Consider the following 16,484-nt stretch of genomic DNA (forward strand, 5'->3'; position numbering starts at 1 on the left):
GGCTGAGGGTTTAAGAGGGGAGAGAATTGACAAAAGCAAACTGTGTATAGTGTTGACTCTCCTTGGAGTGGCAGGAGAAGTTGATTCATTAGGTGTTTACTGGGAATAGGATTGCTGGAGCAGGAGAGGAGCTCATGAACAAGATTGACAAATTTAGGAACCATTAAAGGGACCTGACTCAGACAGGCAGCTGATTGGATCACCGCACTGAATGCCGTACAGTGTGGAAGCAAGTCATTCAGCCCATCGAGTCCACCCTGACCCTCCGAAGACCATCCCACCTCGCCTCACCCCCAACCTTATCCCTTGGCTAATCCACCTAGCCTGCACATCTCTGGACATTATCAGTAATTTAACATGGCCTATCCACACAAACTGCACATCTTGAGAGAACACTCAGGCAGACACGGGGAGAATGTACAAACTCCACACAGTCACCCGAGGTTGGAATCGAACCTGGATCCCTGGAGCCGTGAGGCAGCAGTGCTAACCACTGAGACACCCACAATCTTGATCTTAATGACAAAGATATGCATGAGGCGTTCACATTTATTTTTGGAAGTGAGAATGGAGGGAACAGGGGTGAGAACCTTTACGAAGCTGGGTTTTCCATGGATAAACCTGGAGTTACCGCTACGATCCAGCTCGACTCTGGAAGTCTGATTAGTTTTCACAGATGATAGCAAGACCCGATAATATTCTAAGTGGTCAATCAGAGGTCAGCAAAACTGTTTGCCACAGAGTCCTGCGTTCTTTGGACTTGAGGGAAGAGACATAAGGGCCACACTGGGAGAAATGGGCAGAGAGAGGGGGGCGGGGGGTGGGAGATTAATGATTTGATTAGGGACATTGAAGTTGAACACAAGGAGATAGTTGGTGGCTGCGGGACCATTGGGACAGAGGATGGATAGTGGCATTGTTAAGAGTCGAAGAGTGTGTTGCTGGGAAAGCACAGCAGGTCAGGCAGCGCCCGAGGAGCAGGAGAATCGACCTTTCGAGTATAAGCCCTTCATCAGGAATGACCACATTGTTCAGAATGCAGACTTTAATGTACAGACAGAATCCAAAAACAAGGATTCTGATGAACCTGCATAAAACTGCATGCGGTTCTGGGTGGGAAGAAGACATTGGAGTGGGAGTAAGGCCATTCGGCCCATCGAGTCCACTCCGCCATTCAATCATGGCTGATGGACATTTCAACACCACTTACCCACACTCTCCCCATATCCCTTAATTCCTTGCGAGATTAAGAGGTGATAAATTGAGAGAGAGCTGTTGACATCAGCCAGAATGAAAAATACCTCCCACCCAGCTACCTGTTTACAAAATGTCATGGGTTCAACCATGATATCCAGATGAACAGTGCAGCACTCCCTGTGTACTGTTATACCATAAGACATAGACATAGGAGTGGAAGTAAGGCCATTCGGCCCATCGAGTCCACTCCATCGAGCCCACTCCATCGAGCCAAGGGATAAGGTTGGGGTGAGGCTAGGTTGGATAAGGGACCTGGACGTGGGGAAGTAGAAAATAGTTGCAGGAGTAGGCTACCCAGCGGGAGAGAATCCCACAGGTCCACAACTCCAGGTGAAGATATTCTTCCTCATCTCAGCCCTGAATGGCCTAGCCCTTCTTCTTAGACTGCCTGGAGCTCCCCAACATCGAGGACATTCTTCCTGCCTCCAGCCTGCCCAGTCCCAGCAGGGTGTGAAAGAGATTCCTCTCCTCCACCCACCATCTAAATTCCAGCCAGTACAAACCCAGTCGGCCCACAACCAATACAGAAATTGCTGGAAAAGCTCGGCAGGGTCTGTCCGGCAGCGCACCATGAAGAGAAGTCAGAATTAACGTTTCGGGTCCGGTGGCCATTCCTCAGAACTATCGACCCAGTCCCTCTTCCCACGCCAATCCTGCCATCCCGGGAATCGGTCAGGCAAACCTTCGCTGGACTCCCTCGGCCTAGGAGCTAACGAGGTCGACAAAATAAGCAACGGTAACATGAGGGAGAATTTTCTTCTTTAAAAAATGCCAAGTGGTCAGGATTTGGAATGCACTACCCCAGAATGATTGCAAGGCTCATACTAAATTCTCATCTTTATTGGTAGTCTCTAGCTGCAATAGTCACATTGTTACATTCAACCAGGTTCCCCGTGGGAGACTGGTTAGCAAGGTTAGACCACACGGGAGAACTAGCCATTTGGATACAGAACTGGCTCAAAGGTAGAAGACAGAGGGTGGTGGTGGAGGGTTGTTTTTCAGACTGGAGGCCTGTGACCAGTGGAGTGCCACAAGGATCGGTGCTGGGTCCACTACTTTTTGTCATTTATATAAATGATTTGGATGCGAGCATAAGAGGTACAGTTAGTAAGTTTGCAGATGACACCAAAATTGGAGGTGTAGTGGACAGCGAAGAGGGTTACCTCAGATTACAACAGGATCTGGACCAGATGGGCCAATGGGCTGAGAAGTGGCAGATGGAGTTTAATTCAGATAAATGCGAGGTGTTCCATTTTGGGATAGCAAATCTTAGCAGGACTTATACACTTAATGGTAAGGTCCTAAGGAGTGTTGCTGAACAAAGAGACCTTGGAGTGCAGGTTCATAGCTCCTTGAAAGTAGAGTCACAGGTGGACAGGATAGTGAAGGTGGCGTTTGGTATGCTTTCCTCTATTAGTCAGAGTATGGAGTACAGGAGTTGGGAGGTCATGCTGCAGCTGTACAGGACATGGGTTAGGCCACTTAGATTAGATTAGATTTTACAGTGTGGAAACAGGCCCTTCGGCCCAACAAGTCCACACCGACCCGCCGAAGCGAAACCCACCCATACCCCTACATTTACCCCTTACCTAACACTACGGGCAATTTAGCATGGCCAATTCACCTGACCCGCACATCTTTGTGACTGTGGGAGGAAACCGGAGCACCCGGAGGAAACCCACGCAGACACGGGGAGAACGTGCAAACTCCACACAGTCAGTCGCCTGAGTCGGGAATTGAACCCGGGTCTTCAAGCGCTGTGAGGCAGCAGTGCTAACCACTGTGCCACCGTGCCGCCCACTTTTGGAATATTGTGTGCAAATCTGGTCTCCTTCCTATCGGAAAGATGTTGTGAAAGTTGAAAGGGTTCAGAAAAGAGTTGCATGGATGTTGCCAGAGTTGGAGGATCTGAACTATAGGGAGAGGCTGAACAGGCTGGGGCTGTATTCCCTGGAGCGTCAGAGGCTGAGGGGTGACTTTATAGAGGTTTATAAAATCATGAGGGGCATGGATAGGATAAATAGACAAAAGTCTTTTCCCTGGGGTCGGGGAATCCAGAACTAGAGGGCATAGGTTTAGGGTGAGAGGGGGGAAAGATATAAAAAAAAGACCTTAGGGTCAACTCTTTCCACACAGAGGGTGGTACATGTATGGAATGAGGTGCCAGAGGAAGTGGCGGAGGCTGGTACAATTGCAATATTTAAGAGGCATTTGGATGGGTATATGAATAGGAAGGGTTTGGAGGGATATGGGCCGGTTGCTGGGACGAGATTGGGCTGGGATATCTGGTCAGCATGGACGGGTTGGACCGAAGGGTCTGTTTCCGTGCTGTACATCTCTATGACTCAATGACATAGCTGCAAATGTGTTGCTGGTCAAAGCACAGCAGGTTAGGCAGCATCTCAGGAATAGAGAATTCGACGTTTCGAGCATAAGCATGCTCGAAACGTCGAATTCTCTATTCCTGAGATGCTGCCTAACCTGCTGTGCTTTGACCAGCAACACATTTGCAGCTGTGATCTCCAGCATCTGCAGACCTCATTTTTTACTCGAAGATTTTGACTCAATGACATAGGCCTAGGTCATGAGTCTCCATGTTCTAACTCAGCCTGTATTCAAGTTTCAGACTCTCAGATTCACTGATAGATAAAGGATTTGCTGTTGCTGCTTCTGGGGTCCAATATCTGACAGTGTAGGAGCTGCAGGTACTTTTTCAAACATAATAATTCCACACCCAACGCTATTATGTTTCAAATACTTTAATAGGAAAATGTTATCGGAAACAGCACAAGAGGGCACACAAATATTTAAAAATAGTTACTAAATACAACAAAAAAAGTCTCATAAAAAGTAAAGCAAACAATGGGATCTACATTATGAAAAATATTACATTTTATATTTCAGATCCAATAAGAAAGTTTGTACTATATAAAAAAAAACTCCAAAAAGCCAGCATTGTTCAGAAATCAAAAACTGTTTTAAAATATTTTCAAAGCTGCGTCGTTGGAAAACAAAAAAAAAGAATTACATAAATCTGCCTGCTCTTTAAATTTCTCTCCCTTTTCTCATCAAAGATTCACACAGTAGGCAGCAAGATCTCTCAGCACGTTCATTTCAAGGTCGTTCCACCACCTCATGACCCAATACCCCTCCAAGTTAAAATCAGTTAAATCTCAGGGTCCTCAACTGAGTAAAACACCCCACACTCTCCTCCAACCTCACCCCCCACCCCACTCCACCAGCGTAACCCACAGACCCTCCCACTCCATTTCCCACACTCTACTCTTCCCCCATTGTAACCCCAGTCCCTCCCTCTCTGCCATATCCCAGTGTCCTCTCTGTTCGCCCAGATTTCCAACACTCACTCTCGCCTTAGCCCCACTCCCATTATAGCTGTCTACCATCTAGTCCTACTCAGTCTCCTGCCTTCACCCTACCTCCTGCAGGAAATAAAATGATAAAAACAACCACTGACTACTACCAGAGGAAGAATAGACCGATTCTTTTGTTTATTTGGGGTCGGGGGTGGAGGGGGTGGGAAAGAGAAGGCGGGGGGTGGGGAGCACGGTCAAGACAGAGGTTAGGAAGCTGAAAGCTGGTTTAGAGAAAAGATGGATATTTGCCCCCCGCTGCCCCTGCCCCGCACACACCCACCCCCTCCCCAGGGTGACAGGACGTTTAAGCACGCTCCCCACGAATGCGGCGAGCCAGCTGGATGTCTTTTGGCATGATGGTCACACGCTTGGCATGGATAGCACAAAGGTTGGTGTCTTCAAACAGTCCCACCAGGTAGGCCTCACTTGCTTCCTGTTGAGGCAGGAGGAAACAGAAAGCGAACCGTCATTAATGCGCAACACAATGGTCCCTCAATCAAATCCAACATCCCACTCTCAGTCAGAAAGCGATTACTCGTGGCTTACGTCCTAGTCCCTCCCTATTCTCCCTCTATCTCGGAGACACAAACAGACTTCACTGAATCCCCCACATCTGCATCACGGCCTAACTACCGGATATACTCGAGTAATAGTCAATCTCATGTCAACGTCAACCCTGTATTTTTGGCTAAGTAACCTGAAATGTCCCATATATCTTGTGTAACAGTCAACCCTGGTTCTTCACAGATAAGAGACCAATGTTTACGAGTCAGTGTCCCGCTCCAGTTATCCAGTCTGTTGGTTGTTCCGCTCCGTTCCTGGTCTTCCCGATTCCGGATGGAGGGTTCTTGTCCGAAACATCGATTTTCCTGCTCCTCGGAAGCTGCCTGACCGGCTGTGCTTTTTCAGCACCGCACTCTCGACTCTGATCTCCAGTATCAGCAGTCCCCACTTTCTCCCAGTCTGCTGGCTGTTGTGGTCCGCTCCGCGTTTTCAGAGTTACCATAATTCAGTTTTGTTCCTTTATTCGTTTAGAGATCAGTTGGGGTTCTGCTAACGAGGCAGTATGAACTTTGACGGGCAGGAGTTACAGCCCCTCAAAAGTAGTATCTTTGTAATAGTCAACTAAATTTCACCTTAAAAAGTAGTCAAAAATATTCAACCATTACTCGAGTATATACAGCACTCTGCAGGCTTCTTTAACCAGACCGTCCCCTGACAATTCACTCTGTGCTGTCCCTCGCTGTTGGCTGTTCCACCCGGCTATTGGAGCTGTTCCCTGCCCCCTCTGCCTGAAATCGGACAGTGCCATATCATCATCCCTTCTTCCCACCACTGACCCCCAGGTGTGGACGCTGGGTATGGTCTTTGTGGTGCGGAGTGTCCAAGTATGTTCAATTCTGGACACTGCACATTAGGCAGGTCATCAGGATGTTGGAAAGGGTGTGGAGGGGATCGACTAGAATGGTGTCGGGGATGAGGGACCACAGTCCCCGAGGACAGTGGGAGAAGTTGAAGCCGGTATTGCACTTCGGTAAAATAAACAAGGGGCAGGACTCCTATGGTTGGGCCTGGGGCAGTGTTGCAGGACAGAGGGACCTAGGAGTTCAGGTACGTAATTCTTTGAAAATTGCTTCACAGGCAGCCAGGGTGGTTAAGGAGGCGTTTAGCTCAGACCTTCGAGTACAGGAGTCAGGACATCATGCTGATGTTGAAGAGGAGGTCAGCCTCTTCGGGAATACTGTGTCCAGTTCTGGTCACCCAGTTATAGGAAGGATATTATTAAACTGGAGAGGGTTCAAGAAAATACTTACCAGGACGTTGCTGGGATTGGAGGGTTTCAGTTACAAAATTAGACTGGGACTTTTTCCACTCGAGCGTAGGAGGTTAAGAGATGTCCATTAGAAACCGTGAATAGCAAAAGTATTTTCCCTGGGGTTGGGGAGCTCTAACCTAGGGGACACATTTTTAAGGTCAGAAGGGAAAGATTTCAAAAGGATGCGAGGGGCAATTTTTTTTCTCTACAGAGTGTGTGGAATGAACTTTCCAAGGAAGTGGTGGATGCAGATACAGTTACAAGATCTAAAAGACATTTGGATATGTTCATAAATAGAAAGGGATATGGGCCAAGTGCAGACAGATGCAACTAGTTTAGTTTGGGAAAAATGGTTAACGTGGACTAGTTAGATCAAACGGCCTGTTTCCGTGTTGTGTGACTCTATGGATACTTGATAGAGATGTTCGCAATAATGAAGAGTAAATAATGAGGAACTGTTTCCAGCAGCGTTTAGGTCAAAACCTGAGAATAAAGATTTAACACATCTGACAAAAGGTCCAGTACCAGAGTCTGGCTGCAGTAATTTTGCCCATCCTCTCCGTGCTAGCCCTGCACACCAACAAGGCACCTGTGACCATCGTCTTGCCTTCCTCCTGTCACCCTGCCCAGGTAACTATTCAACTTCCCCTTGAACGTCTTGAATTGATCTGCCTCTACCACATTCACAGGCAACACATTCCAGACCCTAACCATTCGCTGCATGAAAAAAAATTATCCTCAAGTCTCCATAATTTCTGTTACCAATTGCTCCAAGTCTGTGTTCTCAGCTTCTCGAGCCTTGTATGAGTGGGAGATGTTTCTATCTACTCTCGTCATTTTTTAACATCGCCATCAACACTCAAGGAAAACAGTCAACTTACTGCCTTACATTATTGACAGCGTTCATCCCTGGAAGCATTCTTGTCAACCTTTTCTGCATCCTAATTCTTTCACGCTCTTTCCTAAGTAGTGGCTCCCATAACTGGCTGCAAATAACTAGACCAGTTTTCTATAAACGTGTAATGTAATATCCCTGTATCTTAATTTCAATCTCCCCCTCTTATCAAAGCTACAGATGTAGGTTTCTTTAATCCTCATCTCAAACAGTCCTGGGTGTCCTCAATGACTCTGTACATAAACACCCAGGCACCCTGTAAATTTGTCCTTCTTATTTTCCATCTGGGCGGGACGGTGGCACAGTGGTTAGCACTGCTGCCTCACAGCGCCTGAGACCCGGGTTCATTTCCCGACTCAGACGACTGACTGTGTGGAGTTTGCACGTTCTCCCCATGTCGGGGTGGGTTTCCTCCGGGTGCTCCGGTTTCCTCCCACAGTCCAAAGATGTGCGGGTCAGGTGAATTGGCCATGCTAAATTGCCCGTAGTGTTAGGTAAGGGGTAAATGTATGGGTGGGTGGCGGGTCGGTGTGGACTTGTTGGGCCAAAGGGCCTGTTTCCACACTAAGTAATCTAATCTTTCCTCTGCATTCATCCAACCAAAATTAATTAATCTCACCATTCTCCACATTAAATTTCATTTGCCATAAGCCTGCCCACTCTTTGCCCTTTTACGGCTGTCTGTTCCACCCCTTGCAGTTTACAGTGTATCCAGGCTTCACCTCAGAGGTCACTCAAGGAGATATTATAGGACAGCAAGTTTATAACCTGCCTAAAAAGGAAGGTGAGATTATACTCAGTGGTAACATTTCAAACAATAAAAAGAGCTTCAGAAATTCTCGTAGGGGTAAGCACTAAAGGGCTATGGAGACAGAGCAAGGTTAGTGCTGAGTTGGGAGGTTGGAACTGGGGTAAGATGGCAGGAGAGGAAATGAGGAAACTGTTGAAGTCCACATTGATGCCTTAGGGTTGAAGTGTTCCAAGATGGAAGATGAGGCATTCTTCCTCCAGGCATCCGGTGGTGAGGGAGCGGCAGTGAAGGAGGCCCAGGACCTGCATGTCCTCGGCAGAGTGGTAGGGGGAGTTGAAATGTTGGGCCACAGGGCGGTGGGGTTGACTGATTGGTGACATAGCATTATTAAAAGGTACAATGGACAGAATGGTCCCCTTCTATGTTCTGAGATGTCATGGCACAAAAACCCTCTTCATCTCTTACTTCAGCTTCGAAACCTAGAAAACCTCAAACTGACCCCCAATCTGCACCATTTAGGTAGTTTTCCAACACATTCACAGTTCATATCCTTCCCTGTATTGTGGCTTGGAGGTATATGGACAGGTATAACTGCTTATACAGGTATAACCGCATCTCCTCCACTTCCCGCTCCTCCGCCCTTGAGCCCCGTGCCCCCAACCGCCACCAGGACAGAACCCCACTGGTTCTCACCTACCACCCCACCAACCTCCCTATACATCGTATCATCCGCTGTCATTTCCGCCACCTCCAAACAGACCCCACCACCAGGGATATATTTCCCTCCCCTCCCCTATCAGCATCGCGCAAAGACCACTCCCTTCGTGACTCCCTCGTCAGGTCCACACCCCCCACCAACCCAACCTCCGCTCCCGGCACCATCCCCTGCAACCGCAGGAAATGCAAAACTTGCGCCCACACCTCCTCCCTTACCTCTCTCCAAGGCCCCAAGGGATCCTTCCATATCCGCCACAAATTCACCTGCACCTCCACACACATCATCTATTGCATCCGCTGCACCCGATGTGGCCTCCTCTATATTGGGGAGACGGGCCGCCTACTTGCTGAACGCTTCAGGGAACATCTCTGGGACGCCCGGACCAACCAACCCAACCACCCTGTGGCTCAACACTTTAACTCTCCCTCCCACTCCACCGAGGACATGCAGGTCCTTGGACTCCTCCATCGCCAGAACATAACAAGACGACGGCTGGAGGAAGAGCGCCTCATCTTCCGCCTGGGAACCCTCCAACCACAAGGGATGAACTCAGATTTCTCCAGTTTCCTCATTTCCCCTCCCCCCCACCTTGTCTCAGTCGATTCCCTCAAACTCAGCACCGCCCTCCTAACCTGCAATCTCCTTCCTGACCTCTCCGCCCCCACCCCACTCCGGCCTATCACCCTCACCTTGACCTCCTTCCACCTATCACATCTCCATCGCCCCTCCCCCAAGTCCCTCCTCCCTACCTTTTATCTTAGCCTGCCTGGCACCTTCTCCTCATTCCTGATGAAGGGCTTTTGCCCGAAACGTCGAATTTCCTGTTCCTTGGATGCTGCCTGACCTGCTGTGCTTTAACCAGCAACACATTTTCAGGTATAACTGATTACAGTTTAGATGAGAATGGTGCTGGAAAAGCACAGCAGGTCAGGCAGCATCCGAGGAGCGGGAAAATCGACATTTCAGGCAAAAGCCCTTCATCAGGAATAGAGGCAGGAAGCCTCCAGGGTGGAGAGATAAATGGGCAGGGTGGGGCTGGAGAGAAGTTAGCAAAGAGTACAGTAGGTGAATGGGGGTGGGGATGGAGGTGATAGGTCAGAGGAAAGGGTGGAGCCAATGGGTGGGACAGGTAGGACAGGTCACGAGGTCAGTGCTGAGTTGGGAACTGGGATAAGGTGGCAGGAGAGGAAATGAGGAAACTGGTTAAGTCCACATTGATGCCCTGGGGTTGAAGTGTTCCGAGATGGAAGATGAGGCGTTCTTCCTCCAGGCGAGGGGTGGTGAGGGAGCGGCGGTGGAGGAGGCCCAGGACCTGCATGTCCTCGGCAGAGTGGGAGGGGGAGTTGAAATGTTGGGCCACAGGGCGGTGGGGTTGACTGATAACTGATTGCAGCAGAACCTCGATTATCCGAACGAGACCGGCGGGGAGTATTTTGTTCAGATAATTGATCATTTGGATAACCGATCTGATCGCAAACACGCGGTAATTTATGAGCGCCGGTTATCTGGTAATGCATGCCATAATGCCGTTTAACCGATAACTGAATGCTGAAATTCCTAATGCCATTTTTACAGGAACTTGAGATCTTGTTTGAATAATCCAAAATTCAGATAATTGGATGTTTGGATAATTGAGGCTGTACAGGTGCTGCTGCAACATGTCAATGCCCTCAGCATAGAACCCCTACAGTGTGGAAGTAGGCCATTCTGCCCATCTAATCCACACCACTCCTCCAAAGAACATCCCACCTATCCCTGAAACCATGCATCCCCTATGACTAATCCATCAAGCCTGCACATCCCCGAGTGATGTGGGTAATTTAGCGTGGCCAATCCACCTAACCTGCACTTCTTTGGACTGTGGGAGGAAACCCACACAGACACGGGGAGAATGTGCAAACTACACAGTCACCTGAGGCTGGAATCGAACCTGGGTCCACAGGACTGTGAGGCAGCAGTGTTAACCACTGAGTCACCCCGAAACATTTTTCCAGTCCTTGCTTGCCCTGTTATTTACATTCAAAAGGATGAAAGGATTACGTATTCAGGTTTGCGTGCCGATGAATTACAGGGGACATATTCTTCCCTACTGAAAACCACTAACTCAATGCATTTGCTCTCTCACTCTTGCCTCCTACACCCACTGAACAGTCATTGCCTCTATCAGAGCCACTGGGTGTGGAGCGAAGGCTCATACAGCAGCAATAGCCCAGTGTCGTCGTAAGAAATAGGAGGCCATTTGGCCCATTGGGATCGGGAGGAATTACTTCCCTCAAAGGGTTGTGGGTTTCTCGAGCCTGGAGTGCGGAGGATGCTGGGACATTAAGTAAATTGGAGGAGGAGAGGGACAGATTTTTTTTTAAATCAGTGAAGGTTTGAGGGGAGTGGGCAGAAAACTGGAGTTGGGGCTGAGGCGAGATCATTGAGGAGAAAGTGAGGTCTGCAGATGCTGGAGATGAAGAGCTTATGCCCGAAACGTCGAATCTCCTGTTCCTTGGATGCTGCCTGACCTGCTGCGCTTTTCCAGCAACACATTTTCAGCTGAGATGAGATCAGCCATGATCGCATTGAATGGCCTCGCAGGATTGAGGGGCTGAATGGCCTACTTCCTGCTCCTAGTGTTACCCACTAAAGCCACAGCTATCACTCTCGTTACACTCTGGAAGCCTGGCTGAAATACAAGTGCTTTCTGGTGAAATATTTGATATCGACGTCAAGGCTGACCTGCGAGTCACCCAGCCAAGCAGTTCCCTGCAAGAGAGGAGGGGAGGGGGTAAAGTTCAAAGTTAAATCACCTGCAGGGCGCCAATGGCCGCACTTTGGAAGCGCAGATCCGTCTTGAAGTCCTGAGCAATTTCACGGACGAGACGCTGGAACGGCAGCTTGCGGATCAGAAGTTCGGTGGATTTCTGGTAGCGCCTGATTTCTCGTAGCGCCACAGTGCCCGGGCTGGGAAGAGTAGGTTATGTAGGTTAAAATGATCAAACTCCAGCTACATAAGCGTTTCAGAATAGCTTGCGCACATTTTGAACAACTTGGACTCAACAAAAAACAAAACCTCCAAATTTTCCTTTGGGGAAAGATCAATTGAGAAAAGGTTGAATTAAAGATAGATTGGGTCGGCCTTCGACTCTGAAAGGTCTACAGCACAGAAAAATGGGCAAATGCCCAACTTCCACTGTTTGAGCTTCATTCACTCAAGAGCTGTCTTTAAGGCAGGGAGCTGTGACGTGGAAATATAATGTTGGGATGGTGGGAGTAGGATCAGTTCAACTTTTCAAGAGGGAATCAGATAAATGCAGGAAACACATGGAGGGCAATTGAGGAATAATGGGGTGAGGGAAAAAAAGGTGTTATTAATTGGATCTCTCTTTCACTGTGCTGGCACGTATCTCAGAAAGGGGATGGAGAAAGCCAATGGATAAAATACAATTACCATATTTATCTCATCACCAACACAATAAGGTGCACCCTGGCTTAAATGCGGAGACCCACCTTGGATCAAAATAGGATAATTCATTCCCAGGGACTGTATCAAGGTGGCAGAGTTCCCAAAGGGTCTCTCCATCCCCACTTGCTATGAGGTTTGGAGTCTCTCAGAAAGGCTATAGACAGACATCAGTGACCCAATGTCAGACAAGAGGTCAACATGCCATTCCTGAACAGTTGACAGAGTCCTGCTGATCAAGTGACCGCTTTCTCTTATGACAGTGGGGTTTGGGGATTGGCAGTGATGTTGCAATATCTGCCCCTGGGGTGCGGGCGAATGCCTCATCGATACTGCACCCCGACTATACATCGGGGCAAAGGGAGGGGGGGGGGGGCTGGATGCTGAAGAACCAACTGAGATAGAGCGGAGATGGGCACAAGCCCAGGTCAACACCCGAGTCCAGAGGTCAGTCACTGACCGGTAACGGTGAGGCTTCTTTACCCCACCAGTGGATGGGGCACTTTTACGGGCGGCTTTAGTTGCCAGCTGCTTCCTTGGTGCCTTGCCACCAGTGGATTTACGGGCAGTTTGCTTGGTACGGGCCATTTTCCTTCCTCCTGAGTCGTCCTAGGGTCTGAAATATAGAAACAGGGTGCCAGGTCATTTCAGAACATCCCTGCAATCAACTGCATCACTCAAGGGCAACACCCACCAGGAGTGCTTTATATGAAGTGCGGGCTTAATGTTAGAGAAATCACCACTGTCCTTCTAGATCGAGGTAGCTTTCCAAATAATTTTTGACATGTTGGTGTGGGATACCAATTTCCCCCATCAACACAGACACACACAGACAATGGTGAACAGAAGCCTTGGTCAATGACATCTCTCCTCTAACCCAGGTCACTCACTTCCACAGAAATGAGGACACAGCCCCGTAACACAGCAGCTCCCCGGATAAATTCACTCAGTTAAAAAAAAGGGGGGAGAAACACCAAATGACATCTCGCTTCCTGTCACTCAATAGGACCGCCCACTCCAAAAGGAATACGACCACAACAAATGTTGGACCTTCTTTCACAGGAAGTTTCCAACAGACGGCATGACTTCACTAAGAAAGTTAAAAGCTGTTCCGTTCCATCCCGGAATTCAGATGACAATACGGAACCGTGGCCTCCCAAATTTATGACTGATCATCAGAATCCCATTGGACGTTACTGGTGGAATTTTAAAGACAAAAACACCACTCATTATGATCACCAGAGATTACTTTCCAGTTCCTGACCCACTCACTGACAATTAAAATTCCAGAAACTTCCACAGTGGGGTCTGAACCCATATCACATTTGTCCAGGCCTCTGTGTGACTAGTCCAGCAGCACTACCACTGCACTACCATGCCTTGCCAACCTCAGTTGCTGTTCCTGAATGTATCATCTCTCAGTCTGTGCATTTGGTACCTTCATCTATCCAACCTCCTGGGCTGATGTCACCTCTACATTCCAAGGCTGCAGGAGCAGAAAGAAGGGAGACTCAGAACAAAAAAGTTGACGGAGAGGTGGTGGAAGGTAAGGACTCCCTTTCACATGGTTCAATGTGTAAACCCAACAAATTAAACCAAGAAAAGGACCTTTCTTGGACATATCTATAGTGCGGTGCTAGAATTGGGTAGACTTGGACGTCTATTGACCATTGTTGCCCAGCGCCACCTGCTGGCAGCAAGGAATTCAGCCAGTGACCCACTAAAAACAGAAACTGATGCAAGTGTGACGCCCCCCCAAGTCAAATAGCCTGCCACCAGCAGCTAGCATGCGATTAAGAGAAGTGGTAGATACAGTCATCAGTGCTGCCATCGGACTTTCCTGTCCAGTGTTCTGCTCCTTTCCCGTTTCTCCCAATATTGAAGCCACGCCCCCCAACCCCAGGTCAACTCCTAGAAGTTGATTAGCATCTTAATTGAAAATGGACACTCAGATCCCCCAACCCTCACATCCATAAGACAGTTAGAAAAGGAAACTTGTAGACCAGTGTGAAAGGTTAGTCAGTGGAGAAACAAACCTACCTGCAACAAAAACAGACAACTTGCATTTATGCAGCACCTTCTATATGGAGAAACATTCGGAGATGATTCACAGAGCACAGTCTCTCTCTCACACACAAAAAAAGTCTTTGACACCCAGTCACAAATGGAGATGCAGGAGCAAATTACTGCAGACGCTGGAATCTGTACTGAAAACAAAATGCTGGAAATCATAGCGGGTCCGTGGATGCTGCCCGCCCCGCTGTGATCTCCAGCATTTCCTTCACAAAAATGGAGATGTCCAGTTTCGGTGGATCAGTGTTAAAAAAAGATCATCATACCATGAGGATAAAGTTCGGGTTGCAATTTTCCAAAACTTGGGTTGAAACATTGTAAATCTTTTAAAATCCCTGCTGTTGAAGCATTGGTTAAAAATTTAAAAAGGTGTGGGGGGGGGGGGGGGGGGAAGAGGTGGGGTGCATGATCGGGACAGTGTTTGTAAACGGGAGCCACTTCCAGAGGGACATTGATGATCATAATTGCTGTCCAGACTTCAGTCAAATCGACTCCATTATACCTGACTTGTCAAACAATGAATGGGGAAGAATTAATTTAAAAATAAAAGAGAACCAACTCCAAACAAAGAGGCAAACTTTTCACTCAAACTTTGTACACTAAGAGAGCTCCTGAGGAAGTAAGATCAGTAAACACCCTGCTCCAGCTAACCTAAACATTTCAGTCTTCAGCCAGCAAGCAGACACTCACATACTCATTAACACTAGCACTCCAGGGATTTCCGGTCTTCTTTATTTTCAAATTTAAAAAAACCTTTGCACTCATTTCCAAAAAAATTTAAAACAAATTGCACGCTTCTTCTCCGCCCCCCACCCCCCTCCCCATCCCTGTCTGAGCGAGCAAGGTGGAAATTGCAAAGCAAATCTATATTCTTTCTTAAAAATGGGCGATGCAAGAGAAAAAAAAACAGCCACCGGAACAAAGATGGTGAAACGTTGCAGCGAGGGAAGGGGAGGAACGAAAGGAACAATTGAAGAAAACAAAAATTAAACATGCTTTGGAGAGAGAGAGAGAGAGGGGGAAATAAAAGTTTTGCGACAAATATATAATAGTAGCAAACACTGGTTTTGGAAATGGGAAGGAGGGGGGGGGGGAAACAAACCCCTTAATGGTTCTAATCAGTCGATCGGCCGTGAGCATTGAAGGCGAAAATTATTTGGAAAAAGGAAAAAAGAAACGGAATGAACCGGGCGAAGGAGACAGGGAAGAGAGTGAGAGAGCGGACAGAAAGGAGCGGGAGGGCAGCGCGGATGGAACGTTGACCCAGGAGCTCGTGAATTCGCTACAATGTTGCAGCCACAAAATGGATACCTTAAAGTTTGCTACAAAGAGCTGGATACAAAGTCGATGCGAAATGGGGGAAGACACTTCCTACAACATTTCCCACTTCGTGCATCGCGCTGCCCCTTACCTGTTCTCTGTTTGTTTTTTTTTGTTTTTGTTTCCTTCCCTGCCTCGCTTGGGGTTTTTTTTTTGGTTGGCTCTTTCAAAGAAAACCAAACTTCTTCCCCTTGCCCCCCGCGCGAGCCTCCTCTGCAGAATTGCCTTTTTGAGATTTTTTTTATTATTTATATATATATCTTCCCACCAACCCCAACCTCACTGCAAAAGCACAATATGGCTGACCGAGGCCTTCCCATAAGCTCCCGCGCCTGGGCCCCGTCTGTCAGAAATACACACACCCACTCCAATGCAAGCGATTCACAGCTTCTAGTTGAGTGGAAAAGGGGATGAGAGTGATGGAGAATGGAGAGGGAAAATGAATACTTTGTCCTCAATCCAAACAGGCATTGCCAACTGATAGGCTTGCCAACTCCCATCTGTGGCAAATTAGGACAAGAACACATCCACAAATTAAATATTTACCTAGTTTTAACAGTCACGTCTTCAAGTAAACAGGTTTCACATCTAGTGCTAGCCGTTCCCTTGCCTCCTTTTCCCCATCCAGGCCTGTGTTTTAATGGCAACCATTACAGTTCTTGAGGTGGCATGCACCACCTTGGCCTGGCCTAGTGTTCAGGTTAAATGTGAACACTGCAGATGCTGGAGATCAGAGTCGAGAGTGTGGTGCTGGAAAAGCACAGCAGGTCAGGCAGCATCCCGAGGAGCAGGAGAATCAACGTTTCGGGCATAAGCCCTTCTTCAGGAATCC

The 16,484-nt window shown here is 48.1% G+C and overlaps 1 protein-coding gene across 1 annotated transcript; it reads right to left on the bottom strand.

Annotated features, from left to right (window-relative positions):
* Positions 1–4,000: 4,000 nt before the first annotated feature.
* Positions 4,001–15,964, bottom strand: LOC132830742 (histone H3.3A). Its single transcript, XM_060848582.1, has 4 exons — positions 15,744–15,964; positions 12,720–12,875; positions 11,607–11,760; positions 4,001–5,064 (listed from the first exon to the last, which is right to left on the bottom strand). The coding sequence occupies exons 2-4, from the start codon at positions 12,845–12,847 to the stop codon at positions 4,936–4,938; spliced, it is 411 nt and encodes a 136-aa protein (XP_060704565.1). The 5' UTR covers positions 12,848–12,875; positions 15,744–15,964; the 3' UTR covers positions 4,001–4,935.
* Between the last annotated feature and the right edge of the window lie 520 nt (positions 15,965–16,484).

The sequence above is a fragment of the Hemiscyllium ocellatum genome, chromosome 3, assembly GCF_020745735.1.
Source record: "Hemiscyllium ocellatum isolate sHemOce1 chromosome 3, sHemOce1.pat.X.cur, whole genome shotgun sequence".
Lineage (NCBI taxonomy): Eukaryota > Metazoa > Chordata > Chondrichthyes > Orectolobiformes > Hemiscylliidae > Hemiscyllium > Hemiscyllium ocellatum.